The sequence below is a fragment of the Nomascus leucogenys genome, chromosome 2 (genome assembly GCF_006542625.1).
Source record: "Nomascus leucogenys isolate Asia chromosome 2, Asia_NLE_v1, whole genome shotgun sequence".
Taxonomy (NCBI): Eukaryota; Metazoa; Chordata; class Mammalia; order Primates; family Hylobatidae; genus Nomascus; species Nomascus leucogenys.
Genome location: NC_044382.1, coordinates 153,670,010 through 153,697,798, shown reverse-complemented (window position 1 = coordinate 153,697,798; position 27,789 = coordinate 153,670,010). Strand labels below are relative to the sequence as shown.

Genomic DNA, 27,789 nt, shown 5'->3' with positions numbered 1-27,789 from the left:
GAAGAATCCTTTGTGGAATTTAAGAAGGATCTTTTAGGCTGCTGTGTTTCTTTGAATCTGAGAGGCCATCATTTGTTATTTGTATTATCAGTGTTATCATAACCCCCATTTTGGGGGGAAAAAAAGAAGAAATAGCTGGCACATTGCTTTTGACATTGATTCTAAAACACATCCTTACTTTGAAACATTACAAAGTGAAAAAATATGCAATATGGTAAAATGTAATGATTTGGAGAATGTGTTCTCCATATATTTTTAAGTTTTAAAAAAGTGGGTTAAGATATATTATGCCTGGTATTAAGAAAAAACTAACATGTCTATACATACATAAACTATCCTCACTCAACAATGACCAGATCCTATGAAATACACACGCATACACACCGACAGGAAAAAAAAACAGGAACGAGAGCTAACAAAAGGCCAGCGGTGCGGATCGCCGGGCCGTGGGGCTACATGCACTTTTGATTTTCTTCTTTGTATTTTTCTATTTCTGATTTTCTGATTTTATAAGCAGACAACTAAAATAATAATCGCTACCACTGATTATCTCCTTTCTGCCTATCAGCACTTAACCTGTGCTGAACGCTTTGTAATGACGAAGTCATTCAAGTCTCCAACACCCATGGGAGTAGGAATGCTGGTTACCAGCTGCTCCACACACTGGGAAACGGAGGCTCAGGCAGCAATGGAGCTGGGACCCAAACCCTGGTCATTCCGACTCCGGAACCGAGGCCCTTAACCGTTATATTCTAGACACAAACTTCACCCTAAGGGTTTGCAGCTTTTTGAGAATTTAACACAGTGTTGCAAGAGGGCACCCAAGGAAAATGTCACCCCTTTGCTGGCCAGGCAGGGACGCTGAGATGCTGACCACAGAGAGCCAGCCTCACAGCACAGCCTAAACAGAGGCTCGGGGGTGCAGGTGAGGACCTCCAAGTCTCTCTGGTCCTGAAAAAGCAACGTGTCTTGTGAGCCAATAAGGAGCCCCTTGGATGCCAGCCGGGCTGACGTAGCTCAGGGCATCTCCGAGGCACTGTCAGCTGAGGCAGGACAAAGGAAGTGGATGTTCCCATGGCGCCACGCTACGATGCCTTGACAAGGCCCCCTGCACCCCGTTTTGTGGTTCATTCTTGTTTTGCTGAAAGGAGCTCTTCCACTTCCTCCGAGATAAACATTCCTAACATCATTTCTTCTGAGCCGGCCAGCCAAGAGAACAGCTGGGAGCTCTCTGAGCACGGGGAGAGTGCGTTCATTTTCTGGAACTCAGCTGAGAATCTTTTCGCCAGGAGACCCCAAGAAGCCATTGCAAATAAACAAAATGAAGTTGCTGGGGGAACTGGCGGCCAGGAAGCTAGAGCTGGTGCAGCCCTGGGGAGAAGAATGGAGTCAGCCCCCAACCCTGGGGTTGCTGGTGCTGGGCGCTGCAGTTGGCGGGCACTGGGCTCCTCTGGATGCCAGGCTCTGCATGTCCAGAACTGCAATCCTGCATGTCCATGAGGCTGCCCCATTGCACAGAGGAGGAAGCTGAGGCTCAGAGAGGTGATGCGAGGGATCCCATGGCTGGAATCCAGCCTGAGCATGGCCTTACAGCTTTCCCACTCTTAAAACTCTCCCAGGTCACAGACTCCTTAAGAATCTGGTGAAAGTTACAGACCCTCTGCTTTAAAAAAAAAAAAAAAAGTAATCCTAAAGTGCCGAGATTGTAGGTGTGAGCTGCCATGCCTGGCCCCAGTGAAAAAACATTTAAAGCTTCATTAATTAAGACATGCCTGTCACCTTCCACCAGGACTGTGAGGCTTCCCTAGCCACGTGGAACTCTCCAGCCCCAAGAAAGGCCTAGTTTAAATGCCACCTTTTCTGTGAAGCCCGATTGGACTTTCTCAGGCTTGTTTTCCCTTTGGACTTCTAGAGCATCTTGTAGACAATGGCAATTATCAAGGCCCGGATATATACATTATATGATTGTTATGTCATTATTCATGTGGCACAGAACAACAAATACGGATCTTGCAGACAGAAAAAAAATTGTGGTCATCCTCTTTATGAACTTTCCTGATTGATTTCATAAAACATCTATAATCATTGTTTACTCTGAGTTTTTTATTTTATTTTTTGAGATGGAGTTTTGCTCTTGTTGCGCAGGTTGGAGCGCAATGGTACAATCTTTGCTCACTGCAAGCTCTGCCTCCTGGGTTCAAGCGATTCTCCTGCCTCACTCTCCCAAGTAGCTGGGATCACAGGCGCACACTGCCACACCTGGCTAATTTTTGTGTTTTTAGTAGAGACAACGGTTTCACCATGTTGGCCAGGCTGGTCCTGAACTCCTGACCTCAAGTGATCCGCCTGCCTTGGCCTCACAAAGTGCTGGGATTACAGGCGTGAGCCACCACACCCAGCCTGGTCAGGGTTTTTAGATAACTCATAGACGTGAATTCTTCAGGGCAAGAGCCACCAAAGTGTTTAGATCATAGATCCTAACAGGCAAAACCTTTCCCACAGGTGCCCACCATATAAGTGCATCTTAAAACTTATGAATTATATATATGCATTGCTGCTCTCATATTTTAATAATCATAAAACTCCTGTCAAAATGGATTTTTTTTGAGATGGAGTCTTGCTGTATTGCCCAGGCTGGAGTACAGTGGTGTGATCTTGGCTCACTGCAAACTGCACCTCCCAGATTCAGGATTCTCCTGCCTTAGCCTCCCGAGTAGCTGGGATTACAGGCGCACACCACCATGCCTGGCCAATTTTTGTATTTTTAGTAGAGACAGGGTTTCACCATGTTGGCCAGGCTGGTCTTGAACTCCTGACCTCAGGTGATCCAAGGGCCTTGGCATCCCAAAGTGGTGGGATTACAGGCGTGAGCCACGCACCCAGCCAAAATGGAAATTTCTAAATGCTGAGTAAAAGATTAAACAAACAATATTCTTTTTAATGTCTTGCTAATTATGATGGTTTCCATTACATCTCAAGGCAAAATACGCATTTGGGGTGAGGATTACTGTCAACAGTGATGGATTTTCTAATCTGTACTTCGAATAGACTTCAGGATAATTAGGGTTTGTGTGACTGTCCTCTGCGGGGCTGACTGGCTGGCTGTCTTTGTTTTTACCTTGGGATATGTCGCATAAAGAGCTCAGGCCAGGAATAAGACAGCTGCTCTGATGCGTTCTCTTTACTCTGCCTGGCTTATTAGTGTTTCCTTCATTCCACAGTTCCTTTGTATGAATCTTTTTAAGGCATACACCGAATTTAGTTAGAACCAGACAAGATAGGTACCAGAAGCTACAGATCCACTCTACTAAACCAATACTTCACCAACGTATGTTGCCATATTTTAACATCTAACAGACAGGTGTGCTGGCTCACGCCTGTAATCCCAGCACTTTAGGAGGCCAAGGTGGGCGGATTGCTTGAGCCCAGGAGTTCAAGACCAGCCTGGGCCACATAGTGAGGCCCCATCTCTACAAAAAATATAAACATTAGCCAGGTGTGGTGGTGCATGCCTCGGGTCCCAGCTACTTGAGAGGCCAAGGCAGGAGGATTGTTTGAGCCCAGGATGCAGAGGTCGCAGTGAGCTGAGATCGCACCACCGCACTCCAGCTTGGATTGACAGACCCAGACCCTGTCTCATTTAAAAAAAAAAAAAAAAAAAAAAAAGAGCTAACAAACTGGCAGATGGGACTTCACCGCGACACTCCCGTTCATCATGCAAGGTTCCCTTGGGTGACAGCTGAGGAGCCACCACCGCAGTGCCACCAAGCCTGAGGGGTGTCCCCCCCTGTGACCTCAGGTCCCCCTTCTGCCTCTTTGGTCCTCCATTCCTCGTTCCACCAATGCCCAATATTAAATTCTCTCTGCTAAACTAACCAGTGCGTTTTCCGTTTTTCTGACTAGACTGTCATGGGTACAGAGAGCCAGTGTCAGCTCAGAGTCAATATTCATAAAACCTGATTTCTTGCTTAACCTTAAGCAATAATCTCATCCCTTCTTCCTGGTCCTCAGTGGATCACCTCACACCCCAGGGGCATGATCACGGCTCTCGAACATAGAACACATGGGACATTTAATGCTAACTTAATTACCCCCATCATTGGCTTGCTGTGTACCCACTATGACAGACTGAATCACGGCCCCCAAAAAGATGCCCACGTCCTAATCCCCAGAACCTGTGGATGTGACCTCACGTGGTAAAAGCGATTTTGCGGATGTGATTAAGTTACGTATCTTGGCCAAGTGCGGTGGCTCATGCCTTGAATGCCAACACTTTGGGAGGCTAAGGCGGAAGGATTACTTAAGGCCAGGAATTCAAGATCAATCTGGGCCACATAGTGAGATCTTGTCTCTACAAAAATAAATAAATAAATAAATAAATAAATAAATAAATAAATAAGGGAAGGGCGCAGTGGCTCATGCCTGTAATCCCAGCACTTTCGGAGGCTGAGGTGGACAGATCACCTGAGGTCAGGAGTTCGAGATCAGCCTGGCCAACATGGGGGAAACCTCATCTCTACTAAAAATATAAAAATTACCCAGGTGTGGTGGCCCGTACCTGCAATACCATCTACTGGGGAGGCTGAGGCAGGAGAATTGCTTGAACACAGGAGGCAGAGGTTGCACTGAGCCGAGATCATGCCACTGCATTCCAGTCTGGGTGATAAAGCAGGACTCTGTCTCAAAAAAAAAAAAAAAAAAAAAAAAAAAAAAATCCCAGGTGCTTTAATCCCAGCACTTTGGGAGGCTGAGGCAGGCATATCATGAGGTCAGGAGATTGAGACCACCCTGGCTAACACGGTGAAACCCCGTCTCTACTAAAAATACAAAAAATTAGCCAGGCATGGTGGCGGGCGCCTGTAGTCCCAGCTACTCGGGAGGCTGAGGCAGGAGAATGGCATGAACCTGGGAGGTGGAGCTTGCAGTCAGTGGAGATCGTGCCACTGCACTCCAGCCTGGGTGACAGACGGAGACTCCATCTCAAAATTACATAAAATAAATAAATAAATAAATAAATAAATAAAAATAAATTACCCACTCTCGGGTATTTCTTCACAGCAGCCTGAGAACAGACTAATACAGTAAATTGGTACTGGGAGTAGGGTGCTGCTATAAGGATACTTGAAAGTGCAGAAGCGACTTTGGAACTGGGTAACTGGCAGAGGTTGGAACAGAGGACTCAGAAGAAGACAGGAAAATGTGGGAAAGTTTGGAATTTCCTAGAGACTTGGAGAGCTCAGAAGACAGGAGGATGTGGGAAAGTTTGGAACTTCCTAAAGACTTGGTGAATGGCTTTGGCCAAAATGCTGACAGTGATGTGAATAAATGAAGTCCAGGCTGAAGTGGTCTCAGATTGAGATGAGGAACTTGTTGGGAACTGGAGCAAAGGTGACTATTGCTGTGCTTTAGCAAAGAGACTGGCAGCATCTTGCCCCTGTCCTAGAGATCTGTGGAACTTTGAACTTGAGAGAGATGATTTAGGGTATCTGGTGGAAAAAATTTATAAGCAGCAGAGCATTCAAGATGTGACTTGGATACTCTTAAAAGCATTCAGTTTTATGTATTCACAAAGGTATGGTTTGGAATTGGAACGTGTGTTTAAAAGGGAAGCAGAGCATAAAAGTTTGGAAAATTCGCAGCCTGACAGTGTGATAGAAAAGAAAAACCTATTTTCTGGGGGTTTTGTTTGTTTGTTTGTTTGTTTGAGACAGAGTCTTGCTCTGTTGCCCAGGCTGGAATGCAGTGGCATGATCTCGGTTCACCGCAACCTCCACCTCCCAGGTCCAAGTGATTCTCCTGCCTCAGCCTCCTGAGTAGCCAGGATTACAGGCACCTGACACCATGCCTGGCCAATTGTTGTATTTTTGTAGAGACAGGGTTTCACCAGATTGGTCAGGCTGGTCTCGAACTCCTGAGCTCTGGTGATCCACTCACCTCAGCCTCCCAAAGTGCTGGGATTACAGGCATGAGCCACTGTGCCAGGCCAGAAAAGCCTATTTTCTGACAAGAAATTCAAGCCAGCTGCAGAAATTTGCATAAGTAACAAGAAGCCAAATGTTAATTGACAAGACAATGGGGAAAGTGTCTCCAGGGCATGTCAGAGACCTTCACAGCAGCCCCTCCCATCACAAGCCTGGAGGCCTAGGAGGAAAAAGTGATTTCGAGGGGCAGGCCCTGGGCCTTGCTGCTCTGTGCAGTCTCGGGGCTTGGTGCCCTGCAACTCAGCTGTGGCTAAAAGGGGCCAACATACAGATCAGGCCATTGCTTCAGAAAGTGCAAGCCCCAAACCTTGGCAGCTTACATGTGGTGTTGGGCCTGCAGGTGCACAGAAGTCAAGAATTAAGGTTTGGGCCAGGCATGGTGGCTCACGCCTGTAATGCCAGCACTTTCGGAGGCCGAGGCGGGTGGATTACCTGAGGTCAGGAGTTCAAGACCAGCCTGGCCAACATGGTGAAACCCCATCTCTACTAAAAATACAAAAATTAGCCAGGCATGGTGGCACACCCCTGTAATCCCAGCTACTCAGGAGGCTGAGGCAGGAGAATTGCTTGAGCCCGGGAGGCAGATGTTACAGTGAGCTGAGATCATGCCACTGCACTCCAGCCTGGCCAACAGAGCAAGACTCTATCTCCAAAATAAAAAAAAAAAAGAATCGAGGTTTGGGAACCTCCACCTAGATTTCAGAGGATGTATGAAAACACCTGGATGTCCAGGCAGAAGTTTGCTGCAGGGGTGGAGCTCTCTGCTATGGAGAACCTCTGCTACGGCAGTGCAGAAGGGAAATGTGGGATTGGAGTCCCCACACAGAGTCCCCATTGGGGCAGTGCCTAGTGGAGCTGTGAGAAGAGAGCCACCATCCTCCAGGCCCCAAAATGGTAGATCTACCAACAGTTTGCATTGTGCACCTGGAAAAGCCACAGACACTCAACGCCAGCCCACAGAAGCAGCTGGGAGGGGCATGGGAGCCCACCTCTTGCATCAGCGTGACCTGGATGTGAGACATGGAGTCAAAGGAGATCATTTTGGAACTTTAAGGTTTAATGACTGCCTTATTGGATTTCGGACTTTCATGGGGCCTATAGCCCATTTGTTTTGGCCAATTTCTCTCATTTGGAATGGGTGCATTTACCCAATGCCTGCATTCCCATTGTATCTAGGAAGTAACTAACTTGCTTTTGATTTCACAGGTTCATAAGTGAAAGGGACTTGCCTTGTCTCAGATGAGACTTTGGACTTGGACTTTTGGGTTCATGCTGGAATAGTTAAGACTTTGGGGGACTGTTGGAAGTGCATGATTGTGTTTTGAAGTGTGAGGACATGAGATTTGGGAGGGGCCAGGGGTGAAATGATATGGTTTGGCTTTGTGTCCCCACTCAAATCTCATCTTGAATTGTAATCCCATAATGCCCACATGTTGTGGGAGGGACCTGGTGGGAAGTAATTGAATCATGGGGGCAGTTTCCCCCATGCTGTTCTCATGATACTGAGTAAGTTCAAGACCAGCCTGGGCAACATAGGGAGACCTTGTCTGTACAAAAAATTAAAAAGTTAGCTAGGCATGGTGGTACACATCTGTGGTCCCAGCTACTTGGAGGCGGAGGCAGGAGGATCGCTTGAGCCCCAAGAGGTCAAGGCTGCAGTGAGCTGTGAACACACCACTGCACTCCAGCCTGGGTGACAGAGTGAAACCCTGTCTCAAAAAAAAAAAAAAAAAAAAAAAAAAAAAAAAAAAAAAAAAAAAAGAAAAGAAAAGAGGGAGACAAGAAGTTCAAAGGTAAAAGAAGGGGACGTGACTGTGGAAGCAGAGGGCAGAGTGATGCACTTTGGAGATAGAGAAAGAGCCATGAGCCAAGGACTGTAGGAAGCTTCTAGAAACTACAAAAGACAAGGAAATGGATTCCCCTCTGAGCCTCCAGAAAGAACCAGCCCTAGCCAAGTGCGGTGGCTCACACCTGTAATCCTAGCACTTTGGGAGGCCAAGGCAGGCGGATCGCAAGGCCAGGAGATCAAGACCATCCTGGCTAACACGGTGAAACCCCATCTCTACTAAAAATACAAAAAATTAGCCGGGCGTGGTGGTGGGCACCTGTAGTCCCAGCTACTCGGGAGGCTGAGGCAGGAGAATCACTTGAACCCAGCAGGCACAGCTTGCAGTGAGCGGAGATCATGCCACTGCACTGCAGCCTGGGCGACAGAGTGAGACTCGGTCTCAAGAAAATAAAAAAAAGAACGAGCCCTGATGACACCTTGGTTTTAAACTCATGGAACTCATTTTGAACTTCTGGCCTCCAGAACTGTAAGAGAATAAATTTGTGTTGTTTTAAGCAACTAAGTGTGTGGTAATTATTGTTATGGCAGCAACAGGAACTTACACGCCTACCCAGAAGGCAGCATAAATCCCTTAAATTTTTCTTTCCCAGTTCCCTGGACAAAGCAAGGAAGCTCGAAAGACTTTGAAGCCTGTCCTCATAGAAAAATGTCAACCCCTGCTTCAGTGTATGCTAACATGCCAGCTGACTACTAGGAGATTCAACTCTCTTCATTAGAGTCCAACCCAGGCCACACCCCAAGGGCTGTAATAAATTGGCACTGAAGTTCATAAAACTCAATGGTTTCGGCCAGGCGCAGTGGCTCACACCTATAATCCCAGCACTTTGGGAGGCCCAGGAGGGTGGATCACTTGAGGACAGGAGTCTAAGGCCAGCCTGACCAACATGGTGAAACCCCTTCTAGACCAAAAATACAAAATTCAGCTGAGCGTGGTGGCATGTGCCTGTAGTCCCATGTACTCAGGAGGTTGAGGCAGGAGAATCGCTTGAACCCAGGAGGTGGAGGGTTGCAGTGAGACGAGATTGCACCACTGCACTCCAGCCTGGGCAACAGAGTGAGACTCCATCTCAAAACAAACAAACTAACAACTCAATGGTTTCACTTAGGAGCCTTGACTTCCTCCCTGTTTTACTGGCCCAAGTCCACTGATAATGGTATCAGTGTCCACCACTCTTGGGTGCCTACAATGCGCTGGATCCTCAATATTCATGGTCCTCGAGCCACACAGCAATGCTGCAAGGCATTACCCATTACACAGCGAGAAAACGAAGTCACAGAAGGAGAAAGGCACACCCAAGCCCACACAGATAGGAAGTACAGAAACCAGGTTTCCAAAGCGCTGGCCTTTTCCAACGTTCTCACTTATTAACAGCTGCTAACCATTAACAAGCCAACAGGGTGAGGAGCATTCCAGCGCAGCCTGCTTGGAGCCGAGGCGGGGCGGAGGCTAGTGTTCATGCGCGTGATAATCACGGCACAAGATCCAAATGAATGCTGAGGACTAAGAATGTTGTGGACAACGTGCCTATTCCGCAGGTGTCCTCCGTCAGGGCCAGCCGTGGGCTCAACAGCAGGAAACCACGGATAGACAGCCTCTCCAGCCTCCTCCTGGTCACACTTCCTCGGAGATGCTAATGAGTGACAAGACTCAACAACTTCCTTCCCTCCTCCTAGCACTGCTGCTGGTTCTCAGAGAAATAGCCATGTGAACAGGAAGGAAGAAAGTGTGTCCACGGGCTGCGCAATCCATTGCCAGTGGGGCGGGGATTCATCTGGCAGACCTGGCCTGCAGACAACATTGTTGGAATGAGTCCACGCAATGATCCGGGAGTGTGAGCGTATCTGCCCAGCTGAAAAATGAGTGATTACTGAGCACCTACATGATCGAAAATGGGCTGTAATGCAGGAGGATGACCACGAAGACTGTGGGAGCAGCAGGGCAGCAGCAGCCCGGGACGACAGCAGCCCCAGCCCACCACCCTGTGGAAAGCAGCCGAGGTCTAGGGGAGATCTGGGGTCAGACAGATCCGGGTTGGAAACCCGGCAGTATAGCTTACCAGGTGTGACCTCACACAAGTTATATAACCTCTCTGAGCCGTACTAGCCTCATATACAGATGGAACTCTGATTGTGTTCTGGCACTCAGACTCTTTGCACAGCCATGGCCTTCAGGGGAGCCTGGCTCCAGCCCCAGAAGGCACAGTCTAACTGCTCAAGGGTGGCCATGGTGACTCTATTCTCCCGGGTGGTTTACGTGGCCAAGTGAGACAATCCGGCCAATGAGAGTCTGCAGAGGGGCTTCAGGGAAAGGTATTTTTTTGCCTTTATAGTCTTTCTTCTGCTACTGGCTGCTGGCTGGAATGGCTGCAGCCACTTGAGTGTATGAGGACAGCCAGGCTGAGGCTAAGGCTGACACGCTAGGAGGGCAGAATGTATAGACGGAAAGAGCTTGGGTCCTCAGTGGTGTCCTTGAGTTAATGAGTCAACCAACCCTGGAGAGCCTCAGACCTCAGGACTTCTTGACAATGGCTTAGGCCCTTTGAGCTGTATTTTCTGATGCGTGCCGCCCAACGCACCCTACCTGGGGCAGGGCTGTGTTGAGGATTAAATGTGTAAAAAGCCTAACATGATGCCAGGCACACAGTAGGTCTGTTGTTGAGGAGATGATGACATGAAAAATGTCACAGCAAAGCAACATGATGCTGGGGCTTTATTTACTCATGCATGCGTCATGCTCGCCAGCTGGGGACATAAATTCCTCAGGGGAGACACTGCCTTGAGCCTCTTTCCTATGCCCCAGTGTCTGCCTTAATAAATGCTCTGATACTGACCCCATGGTAAACAATGAAGTTTGCCTTCTGTATCCATTAACCATGGCTACAAACATACTGAATAAGAAATCATTGACAAAAAATACTCATTAATTCTCACACATCTGCGGGCAGGGGAGGCTGAGGGTCAGCTGATCTAGACTGGGTTCAACTGGGCAGCTCTGGACTTACCCATCTTGGGGTCCACTAAGGCCTGCTGATCTGGGCTGAGTTCAGCTAGGATGGTTCTGATCCCTCTGTTTCTCACGTTTCTCGTGGGACTAGAGGGCCAATTTGGGCATGTTTCTCTGTGGGTGACGGCAGAGGCATAAGAGAGCAAGCTCAATCACAAAGACTTTGGTCAGATCCTGCCCACTGTCCTTCCTCATCTCCTTTGTTTGCAGCTATGCGTGGCCATTGGTACAGTATTGGCAAATGAGATTGAAGCATAAATCTATTAGAGGGTTCCTCAGGGGAAAAAAGAAGCATTTGCTTTTCCTCATCTGCTGGTTTCATCCCTTACTCCCTTTTTCTTGCACTGAATGCGGGATGTGATGCTTGGAGCTATGGCAGTCATATTGCTACCATGAGGAAAAGCCAAGAGAATTGTGGCTGCTGGCCCAACATAACTGAGCATCATTGCTGGTGCAGCATTAGCAACTGCCCATCTCTGGACTTCTTGTTCTGTGAGAAAATAACCCTCTGTATGTTTATGTCACTGTTAATTGCAACCAAAGGCATTTATCACTAAAACCCAAAAGCAACTAAACAGGATAGTACAGCATCTATACTAAGTGGACTGTTGGAATAAATGAGAAAGTAATATACTGTGTTTCAATTCAAGTTCCATCAGCCATTCATTCAACAAATGTATATACTAGTCACTGTGAGCAAACTGACCCAGCCCCTGCCCTCCGAGGGTGTCTAGGTAGCAGGTTACATGGGTGAAGTCTTATCTAATGACAGAAGCTTGGATGGATAGTGAACAGAACACGTTACTGAAAAATGTTCTCACATCTATTACAGAAAAATTTGGCCAAGCATATAATTGATCCAGAATCTGAAGATGTTGTGAATCGGATCAGTTATTTTCTGCACCAGCAACCAGTTCCCAAATACAGGTTACTAAGTGGATTTGCCGGTTGACCCCTGGAAGTCCCTCTGACATGTTGAACTTTACTTTCCTCATTTGCTAATTAAGAGTTAATCTGGATGACTGCTGAATTCTCTTCCAGTTCAAGTCTTTCCCTTCCTGACATGAATGCCATGTTATAAGAAAATATTAACAATATTTTGGGAAAATTCCACTTTACAAGCATTTGGGTAAAACCATAGTTATACATGACAAACCATAATTGATAGATGAGATAGCCCACTCTTTGGAGAAATTAACGTAGTACCATAATCTTTATAGAAGAAAATGTTTCTGTTTGGCAGAAGCATTGTAAAAATTTATGTAAGAAGCCAGAACAGGCTGGGCATGGTGGCTCACGCCTGTAATCTCAACACTTTGAGAGGCCGAGGGAGGCAGATCACCTGAGGTCAGGAGTTCAAGACCAACCTGGCCAACATGGCGAAACCCCGTCTCTACTAAAAATACAAAAATTAGCTGGGCGTGGTGGTGGGCACCTGTAATCCCAGCTACTCAGCAGGCTGAGGCAGGAGAATCACTTGAACCCGGGAGGCAGAGGTTGCAGTGAGCCAAGATCGCACCACTGCACTCCAGCCTGGGTGAAAAAGCGAGACCTCGTCTCAAAAAAAAAAAAATGCCAGACATGGTGGCTCACGCCTGTAATCCCAGCACTTCGGGAGGCTGAGGCAGGTGGATCACTTGAGTTCAGTAGTTCGAGACCAGCCTGGCCTACATGGCGAAACCCCATCTCTACTAAAAATACAAATATTAGCTGGGTGTGGTGGTGGGTGCCTGTACTCCCAGCTACTGGGGAGGCTGAGGCAGGAGAATCACTTGAACCCGGGAGGCAGAGGTTGCAGTGAGCTGAGATCGCACCACTGCACTCCAGCCTGGGTGACAAAGCGAGACTCCATTTCAAAAAAAAAAAAAAAAAGGCAGAAAGACCACCAGCAAACATTTAATAAGCACCAACTACATACATGGTACCCATCTGGAGCTGGAAATCCAAAGTGACAAACTTAATCAGCCGCAGCCCTGACTCCTACTCTCAAGGAGCTGAGAATTTAATTAAGCCTCTGGTCTATGTGTATTGGCATGGCCAGCTTCCACAGGAACACACAGGTGGCCTTTACTGTGTCTTACACCAGTGGTCATTCTGATGGTTCTGTGCCAGCCTCCTAGTGAAGAGCCATCCCTGGGTAAGAGAAAAGAAGCAGGCATGCCAAGACTCAAATATGTGCAAGGAATCATATGTACGACACATGGACCAGCAGGTTAAAAAAGTGTTAACCCCAAACCACTCTCAAAGTCTTAAGCTGAAGCCAGCTTTCAGATATATATTATTATATAGTAATACATGTTAATATACATTAATATGCAATTTGTACATATTAGTATCAATAGGAACACAGGAACCTACATATGCACACACACATACTTACTAGAGCTGCTGTGGCTCAAATGCAAGGGCAAAATCCTCTGCTTCCTCGGAAACCCCCTAACGCGATTAGGATCACACTGCAGAGAAGACACTGGCTTCATCATCAAGCAGACCTGGGCCTGTCCTTCTCGGCTGTCTACACTGGGCAAGTGGCTTCTCTAAACCTCAGTTTCTTCATCTGTAAAAGGAGAAGAATCTTCTACTTGCAAGATTGCTGTGAGGGCCAAGCGAAATTAGGACATGACACCCCACCCACCAGCAGGTCTCAACAGGCGTCAGCATCCGGGACACCAGCCACAGCTGTGCGGCTTCAGGAACCTAGGCCACTTGACCCGCCTCGCCAGAGTCGCCATCCAGACCCAGCCTTGATCCACAGCCGCTCTGGAGGGGACGGGGCAGTGGGATTTGGGATCCGGAGACCTTGGTTCAAGTCCTAGCCCTGCTGGTATCTGCTGGCCTTCCCCAGGGCCTGATTTCCCCCTCGGCCAGGTAAGGATAATGATCTATTGATTTTAAAGCATGTAACCAGGGCTAAATGAGGCATGAAAGTGCTTTGTCCCCTGGCACTTCTGCCCTTCCTGTTTTTGGTGCCAAAACCCTTAGCCTGGCCAGGCTTGGCGAGAGGCACCGTGAGGCTGCTAGCCTGAGCCCTGGCTCTGTCCTGGCTGGCGGGCTGTCCTTTGCAAGTGACCACTCTGCCCCAGTTTCATCTGCAAATGATAACAGCCAGCACCAGCTTCGCTCATGACGGAAGCCCCGGTGTTAAGCCCCTGCCTCCGCCTCCACTCGGCCGGCTCCAGGCAAGGCGGCCACTGTGGCGGTGACTGTCAGAATTGCTCTCTTACAAGGCGCTGCTTCCACCAAACTCAGGTGGGGGTGCCTGTGTTGCAAACACAAGCACAGACACTACACACACATACACAGCACATGCCACACACATGCACACACCACACACACCACACATACCACAGGCATACATATAAACACACAGCACATAGAACACACACACCACATGGAACACACACACCACATCCCACACACCACACACATACACCACACCCTACACACATACAGCACATGCCACATGTATGCATGACACACACACATACCACAAACATACATAAACACACATCACACATACACAGCACATGTCACACACATACCACACATATACACACCACACATACTACACACATACATAAACACACACATCACACACATACAAAGCACATGTCACACACACCACATATACACACCACATAGCACACACAACATTCACACATTTCACACATACCACACACACCACACAGATAACACACATACCACACATAAACACATACACCACACATACACAGCACATGCCACACACATATACACACCACATAGCACACACAACACACAATTTCACACACACCACATGGCACATACACACCACACACATACCACACACACATATACACACCACATAGCACACACAACACTCACACATTTTACATATACCACATGCCACACACACACTACAAACACACATACCTCACACATAAACACATACATCACACACACAGCACATTGCACACATAGACATACACACCACATAGCACACACAACACACACACATTTCACACACACCACATGCCGCACACACACCACACACAACACATATACCACACATAAACACATATGCCACACACATACCACATACACACATATACACACATACACACCACATAACACACATCACACATGCCACACACCACATACACACCAATGTACCACACGCATACACACACTTGCAGACCACATACCACACATGTGCCCCTACACACATATGCACACACACACACACACACACACACACACACACAGGTAAGGGGTGTTCATTTGGCGTCAGGAGCTTGCTCACGGCTCCAGTGCGATGGGATACTTCCCACCCGGGCACTAGCTGCATTTACGTTGTTTACGTGATGGAGCCTTTCGAAGGATCCCCACCTACCTCAAAACACCAGGGTGGCCAGGCATGGTGGCTTACGCCTGCATTCCCAGCACTTTGGGAGGCTGAGGCAGGCAAATCACGAGGTCAGGAGATCGAGACCATCCTGGCTAATACGCTGAAACCCCGTCTCTCCTAAAAATACAAAAAATTAGCCAGGCGTGGTGGTCACCTCTAGTCCCAGCTACTCGGGAGGCTGAGGCAGTAGAATGGCATGAACCTGGGAGGTGGAGCTTGCAGTGAGCTGAGATCGCGCCACTGCACTCCAGCCTGGGCAACAGAGCGAGACTCCATCTCAAAACAAAACAAAAAACAACACCAGGGTGAAGACCTTCTCAAAGTGATGCCAGCCATTGTTTCCTGAGCACCTGCTAAGCATTTGCTAAGCATCATCTCAACTAATTCTCCCAGCCATGCGGCGAAGTACATATTTTTATATCCATTTCACAGAGGAAGTGGTGGGGGGACTGAGGAGGTGAATTGCAAGCTTGGGGAGGTGAATTTGGACACAGACACGTAGGGGAGACAGTCACGTGAAGACAGAGGCAGAGACTGGAGTGATGAGTCCACCAGCAGAGGCCCCCCACAGATGGCTAGCAGCCCTTGGAGGCTGGGAGAGAGGCCCTCAGAACCTCAGAAGGAACCAACTCTGCCAACACCTTGATTTCTGGCCTCCACCTCCAGAACTCCAAGAGGATTAATTTCTGTTGTTTTAAGCTATCCAGTTCATGATCATTTGTTTACAGGCACCCTAGGAAACTGTGTTTAAAAAAAAAGAGAAAGAAAAACAAGGCCCAACGCAATGGCTCACACCTGTTCCCAGCACTTTGCGAAGCTGAGGCAGGAGGATTGTTTGAGCCCAGGAGTTTAACACCAGCCTGGGCAACAAAGCAAGACCCCATCTCTACAAAAAATTTTAAAAATTAGCTGAGTGTGGTGACACACATCTGTGGTCCCAGCTACTAGGGAGGATGAGGTGGGAGGATCTCTTGAGCCCAGGAATTCGAGGCTGCAGTGAGCTATGATCGCACTACTGCATGCCATCCTGGGCCATAGAGCAAGACCCTGTCTCTTAAACAAACAAACAACAAATAGTTTTAATCTCTGACTGGCTACAAGCCTTGCCACCCCCTATTTTATTATACCATCCAGTGTCACTCATTTATTGTTTGCCTGGCCCTTAAAGGCATTTATTTATTTATTTATTTAGCTTTTGTTGTTTTTGTTTTGTTTTGCTTTTTTGAGAAGAAGTCTTGCTCTGTCACCCAGGCTGGAGACGAACTCTTGCTCTGTCACCCAGGCTGGAGTGCAGTGGCGTGATCTCAGCTCACTGCAACCTCCGCTTTCCAGGTTCAAGCGATTCTCCTGCCCCAAACTCCCAAGTAGCTGGAATTACAGGTGCCCACCACCACACCAAACTCATTTTTGTATTTTTAGCAGGGATGGGGGTTTCACAGTGTTGGCCAGGTTGGTCTTGAACTCCCAGCCTCAAGTGATCTGCCCAGCTTGGCCTCCCAAAGTACTGGGATTCATGTACTGCCACACCCGGCCAATAAAAACTGTTAAAAACGGAGAGAAACATAGACCAAAAACCTGATAGAAAAACGGGCAGAAACAGGCATCTTATTGAACAAGATACAAAAAATGGCATCCCCACCTAGTTCTCTGACCCTTCCAGAGACTTCGAGATGTCGTTATAACTTAATAAATCTGTTTCTGCTCAAGCTAGACATCATAGATTCTATTGTTCCTAATTTATTTGGTGGGCACAGGCTATTTACAGAAATCAATCCACCTCGAATCATGAAGGCTTTCCTGCCTGCAGTACATCCAAATGTTAGACACCAGATCCTGAAACAGTTTTAAAAGAGGAATTCATAGATGTATTTTCAAGCAATTACAGTTTTATCCCAATGTGAGTACTGCCTTCTAGAGTGACGACTTTGAAGGAGAGAGAGTTTTGGGTTTGGGTGAGCCCTGGTATGTTTGTTCATAAACAGAGCTTTTAGAGTCACACCTCATCACCCAAACAATATGTTAGATGCCTTTGGAATGTTTTTTTTACCCACACTTGAGTCTGGGAGTGTCTCATGTCTTGAGACTTCATTTCGAACAAAACAGTGATGGTAACGTGAAGAGGATTCAGATGGCACTGGCAAGCTCTCCAGTTCTTCCATTTTCTTGATACTTCTCTGAACCCTACACAGGATCTAGGGGTGACAGATCGGGTGTCAACCTCTTGAAAATTCCAGGGTAAGCAGGACTGCCTTTGGAAACCCTCTCAGCATAGAAACAACCTGAATGCCCAACAAGAGGGGATTCTTTGAATAAATCACGCTACATCCAAACAAAGATTTGTGTTGCCCTTAAGAGCCATGATTTAGAATAGAGTCATGGATATGAAAAGACATTTGGGATGTATTGTTAAGTGAAAAAAATAGATTGCAAAATCTGGAGTACCATCCTATTTTTGTGTCCTATACTATTTTTTTGTAAAAGTATGTGTGCATAAATATATTTGAATACAAAAGTGTCTAGAAGAGTATCTTTTACAGTTGGTTATGACTGGGAAGTGAGATGATTTGTGGCTTTTTATACTGTTTTTTAGCGAGGTATAAGCTGTTCATAAGGAACATGTATTGCATCATAATGAGACAAAACAACACAGTCATTTACATGTTTTTAAAAATCCTGTATTCGCTTGAAAATACTCCAGAAAGAACATGTGTGTATGTCGGGGGTGGGGTGACAGAAATGGATGGAATAACAGTGGCAAAATGTCATCTTTGCTGAAGCTGGCCAAAGGGGACTATGAGAAATCACCATATGATTCTCTTGACTTTTGAGTGTGTTTGCACATTTCACAAGAAAAGGTGAAAACAAACTAATAAAACCAAGGTCAGCAGTGAGTTCATCCTTGGCTTTTAGAGGATATCACAATTGCAGAGCAAGAAACACAGAAATATGAGAAACAAATATACAACAGAAATAAGGCTGCAAAACTTAACGCTAAGAACCCAGCAGCCATCAGCTGTGCGACCTCAGGTCAATAACAGCCTTGTAAAGCCTCAGGTCCCTCATCTGTAAAACGGGAGGAAACCCTTGTTGCGTGGCAGGCTTGTGGTTCACACTGAAAATTCTAATTATTACTGTGGTTGCCGTTGTTCAATCCATAGGCCCTAGAAGTCTGGAAGCAAGAACTCCACACCCCAACAGTGGTTTCAAACTTTGGTGTGCACTGAGATGACCAGGGTTACTAGCAAAAATGCAGATTCCTGGCCAGGCACGGTGGCTCATACCTGTAATCCCAGCACTTACGGAGGCCGAGGCCAGTGTATGGCTTGAGGTCAGGAGTTGGAGATCAGCCTGGCCAACATGATGAAACCCCATCTCTACTAAAAATATAGAAAATTAGCCGGGCATGGTGGTGCGTGCCTGTAATACCAGCTACTCAGGAGGCCAAGGCAGGAGAATCGCTTGAACCAGGAGGTGGAGGTTTCAGAGAGCTGAGATCGCGCCACTGTCTGGGTGACAGAGTGAGACCCTGTCTCAAAAAAAAACGTGGATTCCAAGGTCCTACCCCTAGGGATCCTGACTCCATATGTGGGGCCAGGCCTAGGAGCCTCCACTTTAAATAAGACCCCAGGCCGTTCCCACTGGGAAATGCTGCATCTAGCCCCACACCAAAGACACCTGGGTAAGCAGGTCTGCCATGGACAAAAACGCCTCGTTGTGCAGAAACCGGGGCTGGACGTTGTTCGGGGCTGATTGCCCACTTATGACTCTAGGTGGACTTTGTCTGCAGTCAAGGCTGGAAAAGCTGGCAAGCAACAGACGTCTTTGCAAAAATAGCAAATAAAGAATATGTCACATTTGTGGTTTCCTCCTGGGAGGGGCAGAGTCTACGGGCAATTGACTTAGGGCAGAATCCAATTCCAACACGAACTAACTGTGTGGCACGGGCCGAAGCCCTTGACCATTCAGTATCTGCATGTTGGGAATTTTAATAGCAGTATCAGAAACAGCCCCATGGGGTTTTGTCAATTACACGAGGCTGTCAGGAACCGAGGCCTGGAGCCAGGACCCCATCAGGAAGTTTAGGGATCCACTGGATTTATGGCCTCCATGCTCAGCGTGTCAGGTCCCAAACCTTCTCAATCACAGGAAAGCAGGACTCAGGCCAAGGGAAGGAAGCGCACGTCGCAGCTGGAGACCACACACACCTTGGCAGCACCGCAGGGAGAGACAATTCCCTGCCGCGCCAGGCTTCTCTGTGCACTTCCAGCCCCGATCACTTAAGGAGTCCCTGTCCCACTCTGAGTCTTTTTCTGAGGCCTCCGTTTGTGTTGTCCTGCTCCTGGCCTGGCCTCCAGATCCCTCCTCTCGTGGGGTCCTAGGTCGGAAGGAAAAGCAGGATGGTGGCAGTCTGGGGGAAGAGCACGTGCTTGGGGTCCCCGTGGCCCATTTCTGGGCTTGGCCTGGTCACCTGCTGCAGTCAGTATCACTCATTCAGACCTAAGCAGCAACGCCAGGCGGGTCATGTCCTCCTTGTGTAAAATTGTTTGGGGAATTTGTGGTGAACTCCAAATCTCTCTCTCTCTCTCAAAATTAATACTATTAGAGTCATTTGTGCTCGACTGCAGCCCTATGGAAGGGACAGCCCCCACTTCTCCCCTCGCCTCTTTGTGGTTATTTGTAGGGTAGTCACAGGAAACCAATACAACGGCATTTCCCCCTAAACATGAATGTGGCTCTCAGCGCAATCCAGTTCACAACAAATAGTCCATCCTTCACCTATAGGACCGGGCCTCGGGAAGGGCTCAGGGGCCTCAGAGGCAAATGACACCCAGCCCTTCAACCCTGCACAACCACAGTCCTCACACCCAGTGGTAACCAATTTGGCTGAACAGCACCCTAGACTGTGGGCTCCCCCTGGTGCTGGGCCCCCTCACAAGGAGGCAGGGCCCACCCTCCTGATCTAGCCTGAGCCCCTGAGTCCTCTCCCAACCTCCTCCCACCGATCTCAGCCACTCCAGCAAGGCGTGGGGCTGGTGTCCTTCAGCTGCCTCCCTCTCCAGAGGAGGAAAGGTGGCAGATGTCGAGGCAGAGGTGGAGAAAAGCTCCTGGCACGCTTGCAGCCGGGGTCACCTTGTGCACGGGCAGTCAGGGAAGGGGGAGACAGTAGGTGCCCCATGTGGAAAATCAGAATCTCAGGGCCAGGACCCAGAGAATGCTGGAAGGCCCGGGAGGTCAGCGCCTGCCCTCTCCCAATGAGGGAGGCCCCCTCCCTCAGGCAGCCTGCCTGCTTCAGAGTGGGGAGTCCAGGTTGTCAGTTCTGTAGGGTCGATGGACCTGGTCTCGTTTGCCTCTGAGGCCCCCAAGCCCTTCCGGAGGCCTGGTCCTGTAGGGCAGGGATTTCATATTTGTTGTGAACTGGATTGAGCTGAGCCACACTGACGTCTGGGGGGAAATGACATTGTTTCAGTTTCCCTGGCTGCCCTACAAATAACCACAACACGTGTGAGTGCAGGGGGGTGGGGGGATGGGGGTGGGGGAAGGGTGGAGGCTGGGGGCTGGGGATGGGGTGGGGGAGGATGGGGGAGGGATGGGGGCTGAGGGTGGGGGTGGGGGATGGGGGTAGGCAAGGGTGGAGGCTGGGGGCTGGGGCTGGGGGTGGGGGAGGGGTGGGGGCTGGGGGATGGGGATGGGGGTGGGGGAGGGGGAGGGGCTGGGGGTGGGGGTGGGGGATGGGGGTAGGGAAGGGTGGAGGCTGGGGGCTGGGGCTGGGGCTGGGGGTGGGGGAGGGTGGGGGGGTGGGGCTGGGGGGTGGGGTGGGGGGATGGGGCTGGGGGAAGGGTGGAGGCTGGGGGCTGGGGCTGGGGGTGGGGGAGGGTGGGGAGGGATGGGAGCTGGGGGTGGGGGTGGGGGATGGAGATGGGGAAGGGTGGGGAATAGGGGTGGGAGTGGGGTGGGGCTAGGGATGGGGGAGGGTGGGGGATGGGGGTGGGGAGGGGTGGGGCTGGGGGTGGGGGGGGAGGTGGGAGATGGGGTGGGGGATGGGGATGGGGGTGGGTGGGGTAGGGTGGGGATGGGGGGGGTGAAAACAATAGCAAGTTATCTTCTCACAGTTCTGGAGGCCAGGAGTCCAAAGTCAAGGTGTGGGCAGGGCTCTGTTCCCTCTGGAGGCTCTAGGGGAGGGTCCTCCCTGTCTCTTGCAGCCTCTGGCAGGCCCAGGCACTCCTCGGCTCCAACCTCTGCCATGCTTGCACATAGTCTCCTTTCCCCCGAAGTCTCTATGTGTTCTTTTCTGTATCTTGTAAGGACAGTCTCATTGCATGTAGGGATCACCCTAATCCAGTGTGATTTTATCTTGACTCTTACCTTAATTATATCTGCAAAGACGCTTTTTCCAAATAAGGTCACATTCTGAGATTTGGAGTAGAGATAAACTGTGGGGGGACATGATTCAACGTACTAAGCCATTAAATGACAAAGAGCACGCAAGAAGGACCAAAGAGGCAGCGGGAAGTGGGGAGGACCTTGATCCAAGGACTTCCACAGCTCAGGCCTCCCTTGTTCCAGCCAGCAAGGGCTTTCCATGAGCACCTTTGACTTCCACTGCTAGCCAGGATGACGGGTTCCTGGCTCTCTTCTACAGATGAGGAAACTGAGGCTCAGAGGCCTTTGAATGTATAGCCAAGTTCACACAGTCAGCCAGAGCTGGGCCTGGAGCTCACTTGGTACCAAAGCCTGGGGGTTTCACAGCCAGCTCGGGCTGGATTGAAGAAGCCCCACCCCCACCCCCAGCACTAATGAGGTTCCAAGATCTTTCTCCAAGGAGCTTGCTTTATCAATAAGAAATGAATCTTTTGTTTTGTTTTTTAGACAGAGTCTTATGCTGTCACCCAGGCTGGAGTGCAGTGGTGGGATCACCATTCACTGCAACCTCCCTTTCCTGGGCTCAGGCAATCCTTCCACTGCAGTCTCCCAAGTAACTGGGACTACAGGCACATGCCACCACATCTGGCTGATTTTTGTATTTTTTGTAGAGATGGGATTTCGCCATGTTGCCCAGGCTGGTCTCGAATTCCTGGGCTCAGGGATCTACCCTTGGCCTCCCAAAGTACTGGGATTACAGATGTGAGCCTCTGAGCCCAGCCAAACTGTCTTGATGTTCACGTTCTTTCACTACCTTAGATTATGAATATTGGAATGTGGCTAGTTCCCTGGAATCATATTAAGAAGTGAGGTCCAGGAGAACAACGATTAATTATTAATAGAAATCAGCCTAGACCTGGGAAATAAGATGAGGAGACCCAACTGTCCCAGGCCTTGCCCTTGTGCCCATGTGGGAGGCCATCCTGACTCCATTTAGACTTTTGCTTCTTCCTACACTGACAAAGAACACTGGGGCAGCTCCAGGGAAATGTGTCCAAGGTGTGGAGGGGGCTGGGGGAGTGGAGAGCAATTTTTTTTTGTTCCCAACTGTGCCTTTCTGCAATGTCTGTTCATCCTTGAAGACCTAAGACTGGAGAATGTGGGGTTTGTCTGTTCTGGAGAGACTGGGTGGGGAAGGGGGGGTCTCACCATGTTGCCCAGGTTGGCCTTGAACTCTTGGCCTCAAGCGATCCTCCTGCCTCGGTCTACCCAGTAGCTGGAACCACAGGCGTGCCAGATTCGGCTGAAGAGTTTTGTTAGGAAGTTTTCAGCACCTTGGACCATATCGTGAAAAAGTTCATTCACTGATTCAACCAATCTCTACTGTGCACTGCCCAGAACCAGAGTCTGAGCTCCACGGGGTAGGGAGGGCGCCAGCTTTGCTCTCAGCTGCCCCCGGGCGCTTGGGACCTGGAACCCAAGAATGAACAGACCCCGTTCTAGATCAACAGACATTCAAAGCAGCGCTCTAGGGGTTAGGGTAGGGGAGGAATGAGCATCCAGCCCCGCGGCTCTGCTGCTTTGCCTGTGTGTAAGTGGTGGGATTTAAAGGTGGCTGGGTGCACCGGCCCTTCCTCCACCTGCAAGCCGGTGCCAATGCAAGTGCCAGGGGAGGGTGTCGTTTCTGTTTACTTCCAGCCAGGTCAGCTCCCTTGCCCCCGCCCCTGTGTTTGCATTTTCTCGGTTTGGCGAGCTGGTGAAGTAGCCGCGGAAAGAAGGCGGATTTAAAGGCTCCATTTGGAAGAGGCTTTTGGAGAAAGCTTGCACCTCCCATCACACCCCCAGGGCAAGTCAGCCGCCTCAAAAGTGCCGGTGCCGGCCCTCTGTGAGCTCAACACCTTCGCACAAACCCCCGGGAGCGGTTATTATTACCCTCATTTTCCTGGGGAGGCGCCTGGGGCTCAGAGAGGCCAAGTGACTCGCCCAAGGTCACACAGCTTAGCAGTGGCCGACCCGAGATTGGAACTCGAGGCTCCGGACCCCGCGGCGGCCGTTTCTCGAAGATACCCCCTACCTCCCTCTTACACCGCTCAGGAATAAAGCAGGAAGGCCGAACGCCCCGTTTTCGCCCAAAAACAATGCTCCACGCAAATTTGCGGGAACAAAAGCAACCAGAAATCCAGCCCGGATTTTCCGCCTCTCCGATCTCCGCGGACCAATCGCGTCCCGACGGCCGCCGAGGGACGAGAGGCGGTGGCTCCAACATGATCGACAGCCCCCAGGGAGGCGTGGCCGCAGCACGGGCGAATGGGAATGGGGACCCAGCACAATCACGGGCAGAGAACGGGCCGCCTGAGCCAATCAGCGGGGGGGGGGCGGGCCCGGCCGGCCCGGGCTGTCGCGAGAGGCGGCCACCCCGCCCACTTCTGCTGGTCCCGGCCGCCCGTCAGCCGCGAGCGCGACGATCCCTCCGCTCCTCGGCGGGCGCCTCCCCCGCCGTCGCAGCCGCCGCCGCCGCGCTCGGGTCCGGATCCGTCCGCCGCGCGGGAGCAGCAAGGCCGGCAAGTCCCGGCAGGATCCCTCCGCGCCTCCCGCCGCGCGTCCCTCCCCCTCCAGCGCCCGTTCCGCGGCCGCGGCCCCCAGCGCTCCCCAGGCGGCGACGCCGCGCCCGCGGCCCGGGGTAACGGCCGGCCTGGGCGGAGGCGCGGGCGGCGGAGACGGCATGGCCGGGGCGGCTCCGTCGGGGGGCGGCCCGCAGTGACAGACCCTGCGGCGCGGGGGGAGATGGGGGCGGCCGCCTCCCGGGCGACGACGACGACGACGACGAGGAGCAGCCGCCGCCGCCGCCGCGCACCGGCCGCCGCTGGGCACGGGCGCGGGGAAGGCGCCTCCCCGTGAGCGGGGGGCCCGAGGCCGCTCGCCGCCCCCGGCCGCCCCGGCCGCCCCGGGCCCCCCCGGCGCCCCGCGCGCGCCCGCCCGCCGGCCCCTGACGGGAGCCTTGCCCGGCCCCGGTCCCCGCCCCCGCCCCGGCGCCCGCCCGGCCCGCGGCGCCCGCGCGCCCTCGCCCGGACCCGGCCCCGGCCCGCGCGCCCCCGGTCCCGGCGCGCCCCGGCCGCGGCCCCAGGCGCCCCCCGGCCGCCCCCGCGCGGCCCCCGGCCCCGGGTCGCGGCGCGGCGCGGGCGGCAGCATGGTGGAGAAGCGCTGCCCGCTGCAGAGGGACGGCGTGTACCGCTGGTTCTCGGAGCTGCCATCGCCGCAGCGCGTGGAGTTCCTGTGCGGCCTGCTGGACCTGTGCATCCCGCTCGAGCTGCGCTTCCTCGGCTCGTGCCTGGAGGACCTGGCCCGCAAGGACTACCACTCGCTGCGCGACTCGGAGATCAAGGCCAACAACCCTGCCGACCTGGGCAGCCTCACCAACCTGACGGACGAGGTGGTGCGCAGCAAGCTGCTGGTGTCGCTGGCGCTGCTGGGCTCGGAGCAGCGCGAGGCGGCGGGCGTGCTCTACCGCACACTCACGCACATCGACTCCATCATCCACAACTACGGGCTGCAGCTCAACGAGGGCCGCACGGGCGATGAGTTCCTGCTGCTGTTCACCATGGCCTCCAACCACCCGGCCTTCAGCTTCCACCAGAAGCAGGTGCTGCGCCAGGAGCTCACGCAGATCCAGAGCAGCCTGAACGGCGGCGGGGGCCACGGCGGCAAGGGCGCGCCCGGGCCGGGCGGCGCGCTGCCTACCTGCCCGGCCTGCCACAAGGTGCGTTCCCGCCCCGAGCTCTACCCTGTACCCGAACTCTGCATCCCCAGCTCTGCACGCCAAGCCTCCAGCCTGCACCGCGAGCCCCCACCCAGGCCTCCAAGCCTGCACCACGACCCCCCACCCACGCCTCCATCCTGCGCCGAGAGCCCCCACCCAGGCCTCCAGCGTGCACCACGAGCCCCCAGCCCGTGTCCCAAGCCCCATCCTAAGCCTCTATGTCGCACCCCAAATGTCTGCCCCACCTCTCCAAGCCTCCACCGTACATCCCAAGTCCCCACCCCGTGTCCCAAGCCCCCATCCTAAGTCTGCACTCCTCACCCTAAGTCTGCACTTCAAGCCCCAAGACCTCACCGTGGCCTTGAGCCCACACCCTCAGTTCCCTCTGCGTGCCCCAAAGCCTCCAGACCTCCGCCTCGCGCCCCTTGGGCAGGAGCGGCTGCAGGGGCCCTGGGTCCGAGGATCCGCGGGAGCGGTGCGGGAGACGTCCGCGGTCAGAGCTCACAGTCTCAGTGCCCTCCTTTCACTTAGCCGGCTGCAAACGCGATAAGGCCTTTGTCCCCTTAATGGGGCCCTTGGGTGACAGATAACAGACATTGCGGCGCCTTGGTTTCCCCAAATCTGGTATTACCAGAAAAGGAAGGAGCCGTGGCCATGCCAGAAGCCGCTGATGAGGTGAACATTGCAAGGCGCTGGGCTTCGCCGTCTGAGCCGCTCCCTCCACACAGGTGGAGGGCCTGCTTGGGGCCTTTGTCGCTGGGGGCTTCCGCGCGGGACGTGGCTGTCCGTGTGAGCTCATTTATGGACACGTGCATGCTGTATGATGTACGCGTGTGTCGCATGTGGGCATGTATGTGTGCACGTGTGTATGAATGTACACATGCCTGTGAACGTTGTGTGTGGTTGTTTTTAAGAGCCGGGCTACCTGTAACTGACAGAAAAAGACTCCTAGAGCCTTAAATGCCCGTGAAACCTATTTATTGGCGACTCTTAGAAACAAAACCCAGGCTGACTTTTGAGTGGGAGAGCACTGGTGCCTTAAAGAATGTTAGGTTAGGTTAAAGATCTCCGGTCTCCAAATTGAACCGGAAGGGCATCCTGGCCATCCACTTAGCGATGTGAACTTTTGTCTAAGTGTTTCAGAACTGAAAACGCAAAGTGTTTGGGGCTCCAGCTATTTTGAACAGCCCCCTGCAATCCAGTGCCAAACTTTTGCTGCCGGAAGAGATTACTTTGACCTGGTGTGATGTGTATTTAGAATACAAACCGATTATTTTTTTGGAAGGGAATAGGTTGCAGTCGGGACCAGTCTTGCTGAGTGCCTCTTTGCAGTGTCTTTAAGTTCTTTGAAGTTAAAACTTTGCTTTTATGAGTGGCTGAGAACACCGTCTGGTTTGCTAGGTTTTGTGTGTGTGTTTTTAAAGCAGTCTTTCAATCCTAGATTGTGGCTTTTCCTTTTTAATGTCTTCCTCTAAGAAGTGGTTGTGGTACATACATTGGTTTTTTTAAATTGATTTTTTCGTGTGTGACATTTACCTCCAAGACTATAGTTTTCTTTTTAAGTTCAGCTCCCACCCTACATTTCAGGCTGTGTGCTGCGCAGAGGGTCCTAGGAAATGTAGTTGTTTCTAGTAATCTGTGTAAGCCTTGACATGCCAGCAAATTGTCGCCTATTCATGGAATCTCAGTCATTTATGGTCAGTTTCATGTGCTGTTACTCCTTTGTGTAGATTCCACCCACTAATAATTTCTATGGCTGTTGCTACAGTAACGTCATCTCTTTAAGGGGATTCTTAATGTGTGAGCACGGGTGCATCACTTTATGCAGACAGTGGTGATTATTATTTTGGTTGGGCAGTGAGCTAAATCTAGAACAAAAATGTCTTTTATAGGAGAGCCTTTCTGTCAAGCAGAAATCCCTTTGATGAGACGAAGGGGCTAATCTATTCCTCTCAGCTCGGCCCTGCACCGCTCCCCCGCCCCTCCCCAGCCCCAAGGCCATGGGCACTGAATTTACCAGCCCTGCAACCTTGGCCAGGATCCTTCTGCCTCTCAGTGTTGTCCCTATTGCAGTGGAAGGGATGTAACCTACCTCACAGGCTTGTGTTGAGGATTACATAGGTAACATACGTGAGCTTCCAGCAGAGGTGCAGGAAATGCTGCTTTCTCCTTTATGGCCTCTCCGGCTTTTAACATGCATTTTTATAGAGGTATGCTAACTTAAAGCAAGGCATGTTTTATAGATTGAATTATTTACATCTTGGCTATGACCGTTTATGTGTTCTAAATTGGTTTTTGAATAGTTACTTGGAGCTGACAATTTTTTTGTTTCATCTTTGGAAAGCTGGAAGATTCTGTGACCCTTAATGAGAGGATTATTATAAGGAGTAACCTTGGGCTGTCATTTCCGTATTTCAAAACAACCGTGCTTTCTAGTTTTCCCTACATCCC

General features: G+C 51.0%; 1 protein-coding gene and 1 long non-coding RNA gene across 3 annotated transcripts in view; one reads left to right on the top strand and one right to left on the bottom strand.

The window, feature by feature from the left end:
* Positions 1 to 22,839, bottom strand: LOC115836915. The gene is made up of 4 exons (XR_004031920.1): positions 22,791 to 22,839; positions 13,215 to 13,391; positions 10,833 to 11,044; positions 1 to 1,663 (listed from the first exon to the last, which is right to left on the bottom strand). It is a non-coding gene; the product is annotated as an uncharacterized LOC115836915 (long non-coding RNA).
* A 1,164-nt stretch (positions 22,840 to 24,003) lies between these two features.
* ZCCHC14 (zinc finger CCHC-type containing 14) overlaps positions 24,004 to 27,789 on the top strand; it is an 85,348-nt gene continuing 81,562 nt past the window's right edge. The window contains exon 1 of one of the 2 annotated variants that reach the window (XM_030819792.1): positions 24,004 to 25,338. In XM_030819792.1, coding sequence (XP_030675652.1) covers positions 24,769 to 25,338 — 570 coding nt within the window. In that variant the 5' untranslated portion in view covers positions 24,004 to 24,768. The remainder of the gene's footprint in view (positions 25,339 to 27,789) is intronic. The other variant, XM_030819788.1, reaches the window with a different exon arrangement.